At 43.0% G+C, this 8,994-nt stretch overlaps 1 protein-coding gene across 4 annotated transcripts in view; it reads left to right on the plus strand.

The window, feature by feature from the left end:
• AR (androgen receptor) overlaps positions 1-7,696 on the plus strand; it is a 184,727-nt gene extending 177,031 nt beyond the window's left edge. The window contains exons 7-9 of one of the 4 annotated variants that reach the window (XR_008541895.1): positions 132-289; positions 981-2,939; positions 5,982-7,696. Coding sequence is in view for 2 of the 4 variants with exons in the window: in XM_054676212.2 (XP_054532187.1) it covers positions 132-289; positions 981-1,136 (314 nt within the window). In the remaining 2 variants the exon portion in view is untranslated. 4 annotated transcript variants of the gene reach the window in all.
• Positions 7,697-8,994: the final 1,298 nt, after the last annotated feature.

Below are 8,994 nucleotides of genomic sequence, written 5' to 3' on the forward strand. Positions count from 1 at the left end.
TAACAGGAAGCCAAGTAGATGGTTCCCTGTGGGGGTGGGGGTCAAGTCTGTGGTCAGAAAACTTGCTGCTTTGTCTAATGCTCCTTCGTGGGCATGCTTCCCCTCCCCATTCTGTCTTCATCCCACATCAGTTCCAGTGGATGGGCTGAAAAATCAAAAATTCTTTGATGAACTTCGAATGAACTACATCAAGGAACTCGATCGTATCATTGCATGCAAAAGAAAAAATCCCACATCCTGCTCAAGACGCTTCTACCAGCTCACCAAGCTCCTGGACTCCGTGCAGCCTGTAAGCAAACGATGGAGGGTGCTTTATCAGGGAGAACAGCCTGATAGAGCCAATGATAATATGCTTCTCTAGAGTCTGGCACCACCTGTTGGGAGGTGCTTCCATTCCCCTCTGGCTTTGAGTGTGGTCCAGGAAGAAAATGTGGTGAAGAAAAGAACACGGGTCACAGTGTCCCAGCTGGATATTGTGAAAGGGGTGGAGGAGTTGAGAAGAGAGCAGTTGGGACTCAGGGAAGGGACTTGCAGCAGATGAATTCTCTAGGCAGACAAAACAGACCTGGATGTTTTTCCCCTCTTCTTTGAGTCATGTTCATGTGAGTTTGTCTGTCTGTGTGTGTGTGTGTGTGTGAGAGAGAGAGAGAGAGAGAGAGATGGAGTGCGGAGGCTTGGGTGAGAGCACAAGCTGGAGAAGTCTTGAGTCAGAGAGCTTACAATGGTATAAGACATCTCTTGGGAGCCCTCAGTGACTCCATGGAGACCATTTCTTTCTCTCTCTCTCACTGTCTCTCTCTAACACACACACACACACACACACACACACACACACGACCTCATGGGGGAGGACCAAGGAAGTACGGGGAAGGGGGAGGAAACAAAAGGCTGAAAGACCAAAAATCAGAGGTTGGGGAAGAGGCTAGCAGAGGCCACCTCCTTGTCAACCCTGTTTTTCTCCCTCTTATTGTTCCCTACAGATTGCGAGAGAGCTGCATCAGTTCACTTTTGACCTGCTAATCAAGTCACACATGGTGAGCGTGGACTTTCCGGAAATGATGGCAGAGATCATCTCTGTGCAAGTGCCCAAGATCCTTTCTGGGAAAGTCAAGCCCATCTATTTCCACACCCAGTGAAGCATTGGAAACCCCTATTTCCCCACCCCAGCTCATGCCCCCTTTCAGATGTCTTCTGCCTGTTATAACTCTGCACTACTCCTCTGCAGTGCCTTGGGGAATTTCCTCTATTGATGTACAGTCTGTCATGAACATGTTCCTGAATTCTATTTGCTGGGCTTTTTTTTTCTCTTTCTCTCCTTTCTTTTTCTTCTTCCCTCCCTATCTAACCCTCCCATGGCACCTTCAGACTTTGCTTCCCATTGTGGCTCCTATCTGTGTTTTGAATGGTGTTGTATGCCTTTAAATCTGTGATGATCCTCATATGGCCCAGTGTCAAGTTGTGCTTGTTTACAGCACTACTCTGTGCCAGCCACACAAACGTTTACTTATCTTATGCCACAGGAAGTTTAGAGAGCTAAGATTATCTGGGGAAATCAAAACAAAAACAAGCAAACAAAAAAAAAAAAAAGCAAAAACAAAACAAAAAATAAGCCAAAAAACCTTGCTAGTGTTTTTTCCTCAAAAATAAATAAATAAATAAATAAATAAATACGTACATACATACACACATACATACAAACATATAGAAATCCCCAAAGAGGCCAATAGTGACGAGAAGGTGAAAATTGCAGGCCCATGGGGAGTTATTGATTTTTTCATCTCCTCCCTCCACGGGAGACTTTATTTTCTGCCAATGGCTATTGCCATTAGAGGGCAGAGTGACCCCAGAGCTGAGTTGGGCAGGGGGGTGGACAGAGAGGAGAGGACAAGGAGGGCAATGGAGCATCAGTACCTGCCCACAGCCTTGGTCCCTGGGGGCTAGACTGCTCAACTGTGGAGCAATTCATTATACTGAAAATGTGCTTGTTGTTGAAAATTTGTCTGCATGTTAATGCCTCACCCCCAAACCCTTTTCTCTCTCACTCTCTGCCTCCAACTTCAGATTGACTTTCAATAGTTTTTCTAAGACCTTTGAACTGAATGTTCTCTTCAGCCAAAACTTGGCAACTTCCACAGAAAAGTCTAACCACTGAGAAGAAGGAGAGCAGAGATTTAACTCTTTGTAAGGCCCCATTTGGATCCAGGTCTGCTTTCTCATGTGTGAGTCAGGGAGGAGCTGGAGCCAGAGGAGAAAAAAATGATAGCTTGGCTGTTCTGCTGCTTAGGACACTGACTGAATAGTTAAACTCTCACTGCCACTACCTTTTCCCCACCTTTAAAAGACCTGAATGAAGTTTTCTGCCAAACTCCGTGAAGCCACAAGCACCTTATGTCCTCCCTTCAGTGTTTTGTGGGCCTGAATTTCATCACACTGCATTTCAGCCATGGTCATCAAGCCTGTTTGCTGCTTTTGGGCATGTTCACAGATTCTCTGTTAAGAGCCCCCACCACCAAGAAGGTTAGCAGGCCAACAGCTCTGACATCTCTCTGTAGATGCCAGTAGTCACAAAGATTTCTTACCAACTCTCAGATCGCTGGAGCCCTTAGACAAACTGGAAAGAAGGCATCAAAGGGATCAGACAAGCTGGGCGTCTTGCCCTTGTCCCCCAGAGATGATACCCTCCCAGCAAGTGGAGAAGTTCTCACTTCCTTCTTTAGAGCAGCTAAAGGGGCTACCCAGATCAGGGTTGAAGAGAAAACTCAATTACCAGGGTGGGAAGAATGAAGGCACTAGAACCAGAAACCCTGCAAATGCTCTTCTTGTCACCCAGCATATCCACCTGCAGAAGTCATGAGAAGAGAGAAGGAACAAAGAGGAGACTCTGACTACTGAATTAAAATCTTCAGCGGCAAAGCCTAAAGCCAGATGGACACCATCTGGTGAGTTTACTCATCATCCTCCTCTGCTGCTGATTCTGGGCTCTGACATTGCCCATACTCACTCAGATTCCCCACCTTTGTTGCTGCCTCTTAGTCAGAGGGAGGCCAAACCATTGAGACTTTCTACAGAACCATGGCTTCTTTCGGAAAGGTCTGGTTGGTGTGGCTCCAATACGTTGCCACCCATGAACTCAGGGTGTGCCCTGGGACACTGGTTTTATATAGTCTTTTGGCACACCTGTGTTCTGTTGACTTCGTTCTCCAAGCCCAAGTGCAAGGGAAAATGTCCACCTACTTTCTCATCTTGGCCTCTGCCTCCTTACTTAGCTCTTAATCTCATCTGTTGAACTCAAGAAATCAAGGGCCAGTCATCAAGCTGCCCATTTTAATTGATTCACTCTGTTTGTTGAGAGGATAGTTTCTGAGTGACATGATATGATCCACAAGGGTTTCCTTCCCTGATTTCTGCATTGATATTAATAGCCAAACGAACTTCAAAACAGCTTCTTTAAATAACAAGGGAGAGGGGAACCTAAGATGAGTAGTATGCCAATCCAAGACTGCTGGACAAAACTAAAGCTGACAGGTTCCCTTTTTGGGGTGGGATAGACATGTTCTGGTTTTCTTTATTACTACACAATCTGGCTCATGTACAGGATCACTTTTAGCTGTTTTAAACAGAAAAAAAAATCCACCACTCTTTTCAGTTACACTAGGTTACATTTTAATAGGTCCTTTACATCTGTTTTGGAATGATTTTCATCTTTTGTGATACACGGATTGAATTATATCATTTTCATATCTCTCCTTGTAAATACTAGAAGCTCTCCTTTACATTTCTCTATCAAATTTTTCATCTTTATGGGTTTCCCAATTGTGACTCTTGTCTTCATGAATATATGTTTTTCATTTGCAAAAGCCAAAAATCAGTGAAACAGCAGTGTAATTAAAAGCAACAACTGGATTACTCCAAATTTCCAAATGACAAAACTAGGGAAAAATAGCCTACACAAGCCTTTAGGCCTACTCTTTCTGTGCTTGGGTTTGAGTGAACAAAGGAGATTTTAGCTTGGCTCTGTTCTCCCATGGATGAAAGGAGGAGGATTTTTTTTTTTCTTTTGGCCATTGATGTTCTAGCCAATGTAATTGACAGAAGTCTCATTTTGCATGCGCTCTGCTCTACAAACAGAGTTGGTATGGTTGGTATACTGTACTCACCTGTGAGGGACTGGCCACTCAGACCCACTTACCTGGTGAGCTAGAAGATGAGGATCACTCACTGGAAAAGTCACGAGGACCATCTCCAAACAAGTTGGCAGTGCTCGATGTGGACGAAGAGTGAGGAAGAGAAAAAGAAGGAGCACCAGGGAGAAGGCCCCATCTGTGCTGGGCAGCAGACAGCTGCCAGGATCACGAACTCTGTAGTCAAAGAAAAGAGTCGTGTGGCAGTTTCAGCTCTCGTTCATTGGGCAGCTCGCCTAGGCCCAGCCTCTGAGCTGACATGGGAGTTGTTGGATTCTTTGTTTCATAGCTTTTTCTATGCCATAGGCAATATTGTTGTTCTTGGAAAGTTTATTATTTTTTTAACTCCCTTACTCTGAGAAAGGGATATTTTGAAGGACTGTCATATATCTTTGAAAAAAGAAAATCTGTAATACATATATTTTTATGTATGTTCACTGGCACTAAAAAATATAGAGAGCTTCATTCTGTCTTTTGGGTAGTTGCTGAGGTAATTGTCCAGGTTGAAAAATAATGTGCTGATGCTAGAGTCCCTCTCTGTCCATACTCTACTTCTAAATACATATAGGCATACATAGCAAGTTTTATTTGACTTGTACTTTAAGAGAAAATATGTCCACCATCCACATGATACACAAATGAGCTAACATTGAGCTTCAAGTAGCTTCTAAGTGTTTGTTTCATTAGGCACAGCACAGATGTGGCCTTTCCCCCCTTCTCTCCCTTGATATCTGGCAGGGCATAAAGGCCCAGGCCACTTCCTCTGCCCCTTCCCAGCCCTGCACCAAAGCTGCATTTCAGGAGACTCTCTCCAGACAGCCCAGTAACTACCCGAGCATGGCCCCTGCATAGCCCTGGAAAAATAAGAGGCTGACTGTCTACGAATTATCTTGTGCCAGTTGCCCAGGTGAGAGGGCACTGGGCCAAGGGAGTGGTTTTCATGTTTGACCCACTACAAGAGGTCATGGGAATCAGGAATGCCAAAGCACCAGATCAAATCCAAAACTTAAAGTCAAAATAAGCCATTCAGCATGTTCAGTTTCTTGGAAAAGGAAGTTTCTACCCCTGATGCCTTTGTAGGCAGATCTGTTCTTACCATTAATCTTTTTGAAAATCTTTTAAAGCAGTTTTTAAAAAGAGAGATGAAAGCATCACATTATATAACCAAAGATTACATTGTACCTGCTAAGATACCAAAATTCATAAGGGCAGGGGGGGAGCAAGCATTAGTGCCTCTTTGATAAGCTGTCCAAAGACAGACTAAAGGACTCTGCTGGTGACTGACTTATAAGAGCTTTGTGGGGTTTTTTTTTCCCTAATAATATACATGTTTAGAAGAATTGAAAATAATTTCGGGAAAATGGGATTATGGGTCCTTCACTAAGTGATTTTATAAGCAGAACTGGCTTTCCTTTTCTCTAGTAGTTGCTGAGCAAATTCTTGAAGCTCCATTATTGCATGGTTGGAAATGGAGCTGTTCTTAGCCACTGTGTTTGCTAGTGCCCATGTTAGCTTATCTGAAGATGTGAAACCCTTGCTAATAAGGGAGCATTTAAAGTACTAGATTTTGCACTAGAGGGACAGCAGGCAGAAATCCTTATTTCTGCCCACTTTGGATGGCACAAAAAGTTATCTGCAGTTGAAGGCAGAAAGTTGAAATACATTGTAAATGAATATTTGTATCCATGTTTCAAAATTGAAATATATATATATATATATATATATATATATATAGAGAGAGAGAGAGAGAGTGTGTTCTGATAGCTTTAACTTTCTCTGCATCTTTATATTTGGTTCCAGATCACACCTGATGCCATGTACTTGTGAGAGAGGATGCAGTTTTGTTTTGGAAGCTCTCTCAGAACAAACAAGACACCTGGATTGATCAGTTAACTAAAAGTTTTCTCCTCTATTGGGTTTGACCCACAGGTCCTGTGAAGGAGCAGAGGGATAAAAAGAGTAGAGGACATGATACATTGTACTTTACTAGTTCAAGACAGATGAATGTGGAAAGCATAAAATCTCAATGGAACTGACTGAGATTTACCACAGGGAAGGCCCAAACTTGGGGCCAAAAGCCTACCCAAGTGATTGACCAGTGGCCACCTAATGGGACCTGAGCTGTTGGAAGAAGAGAACTGTTCCTTGGTCTTCACCATCCTTGTGAGAGAAGGGCAGTTTCCTGCATTGGAACCTGGAGCAAGCGCTCTATCTTTCACACAAATTCCCTCACCTGAGATTGAGGTGCTCTTGTTACTGGGTGTCTGTGTGCTGTAATTCTGGTTTTGGATATGTTCTGTAAAGATTTTGACAAATGAAAATGTGTTTTTCTCTGTTAAAACTTGTCAGAGTACTAGAAGTTGTATCTCTGTAGGTGCAGGTCCATTTCTGCCCACAGGTAGGGTGTTTTTCTTTAAGAGATTGACACTTCTGTTGCCTAGGACCTCCCAACTCAACCATTTCTAGGTGAAGGCAGAAAAATCCACATTAGTTACTCCTCTTCAGACATTTCAGCTGAGATAACAAATCTTTTGGAATTTTTTCACCCATAGAAAGAGTGGTAGATATTTGAATTTAGCAGGTGGAGTTTCATAGTAAAAACAGCTTTTGACTCAGCTTTGATTTATCCTCATTTGATTTGGCCAGAAAGTAGGTAATATGCATTGATTGGCTTCTGATTCCAATTCAGTATAGCAAGGTGCTGGGTTTTTTCCTTTCCCCACCTGTCTCTTAGCCTAGGGAATTAAATGAGAAGCCTTAGAATGGGTGGCCCTTGTGACCTGAAACACTTCCCACATAAGCTACTTAACAAGATTGTCATGTAGCTGCAGATTCCATTGCCCACCAAAGACTAGAACACACACATATCCATACACCAAAGGAAAGACAATTCTGAAATGCTGTTTCTCTGGTGGTTCCCTCTCTGGCTGCTGCCTCACAGTATGGGAACCTGTACTCTGCAGAGGTGACAGGCCAGATTTGCATTATCTCACAACCTTAGCCCTTGGTGCTAACTGTCCTACAGTGAAGTGCCTGGGGGGTTGTCCTATCCCATAAGCCACTTGGATGCTGACAGCAGCCACCATCAGAATGACCCACGCAAAAAAAAAAAAAAAATTAAAAAGTCCCCTCACAACCCTTTCTGTCACTACACCTTTCTGCTTTCCTCTAGACTGGAACATTGATTAGGGAGTGCCTCAGACATGACATTCTTGTGCTGTCCTTGGAATTAATCTGGCAGCAGGAGGGAGCAGACTATGTAAACAGAGATAAAAATTAATTTTCAATATTGAAGGAAAAAAGAAATAAGAAGAGAGAGAGAAAGAAAGCATCACACAAAGATTTTCTTAAACAATTTTGCTTGAAATTTCTTTAGATGGGGCTCATTTCTCACAGTGGCACTTGGCCTCCACTGGGCAGCAGGACCAGCTCCAAGCGCTAGTGTTCTGTTCTCTTTTTGTAATCTTGGAATCTTTTGTTGCTCTAAATACAATTAAAAATGGCAGAAACTTGTTTGTTGGACTACATGTGTGACTTTGGGTCTGTCTCTGCCTCTGCTTTCAGAAATGTCATCCATTGTGTAAAATATTGGCTTACTGGTCTGCCAGCTAAAACTTGGCCACATCCCCTGTTATGGCTGCAGGATCGAGTTATTGTTAACAAAGAGACCCAAGAAAAGCTGCTAATGTCCTCTTATCATTGTTGTTAATTTGTTAAAACATAAAGAAATCTAAAATTTCAGATGAATGTCATCAGAGTTCTTTTAATTAGCTCTTTTTATTGGCTGTTTTTATTGAAGTCAAGAGTTGGTATCATGCCCGGTTGCGTTTTATGCTATTTTGATTTTCATATATTTTTAAAAGTCTTTGCACAAGCCTTACAAATTTGCCCTGTGGTGGCCTTAGCATAAGCTGACCTGGGACCACCAAAATAACAAGGAATTTGGGCTAGAAAGCACAGATGGACACTGGTGGCCCATCACAACTTCTCTTGAAAAACCCCAAACTTGTCAGCTGGGGAAAAGCCACACAAAGCCCAGCTGCCCACCTTCACATCCTTATCCTTGTAGGAGCATAAAATGGTGTCATCACTGCCCAGTTCTAACCAAGCTTCAGTTAAAGAATGGGTACCTTCACATCTTCACTATTTTTCAGGGGCCTTACCGTCCTTGACCACCCAAGTAAAATCTAAATCAGCCTTCCTTTGGGTTCTTCAGTTCAAGCAAGGCCTCTTCTTGTGGCCTCTCAGTATTAATATTTATGAGGTTGCAGGTTGAATTTTTGGGCCTGAGATACAAGCCATCAATGAGGTGTGACAAAGCATGTCAATGAATAATAAGAAAATTATCTATTCTTCCATATCCTCCCCTGTAATAAGGGTTGTCAGAATGCCTTCTTTCTGGGCTGGGTTGAGGATTCAGTGAGAACATATGTGACACAGCTGGTGGGCTATTAAGCTCTGGCTTTGCTCCCTGTTAAAATGCCAGAACCCTTGAGAGGGATCCCACATTGAGCCATGTTTATCACTGACCACCTTAGAATGGATGGATTTCTCAGATTTTTCCTGAGATCAATGCTTGATGGAGAGGAGAGGAGAACAATAGATTCTTGGGATGTGTGTAATGCATGTGTTTAAGTAAGAGACAGAGAGTATGTTTATTTGCAGGTTGTGTGTGTAAAGTCAGAGCCTGCCTCCAGAGGATCTTCTCTAACCACCATTGCTTAGGTCCTGTTCGTTTGCATCTACAGCGAATGACCTTACAGCCATCTGACTTGGCTTCACTCACCACTCAGCTCCTGCCTAAACAGACGAG

This window comes from Pan troglodytes, chromosome X, assembly GCF_028858775.2.
Source record: "Pan troglodytes isolate AG18354 chromosome X, NHGRI_mPanTro3-v2.0_pri, whole genome shotgun sequence".
In the NCBI taxonomy this organism is placed as follows: Eukaryota; Metazoa; Chordata; class Mammalia; order Primates; family Hominidae; genus Pan; species Pan troglodytes.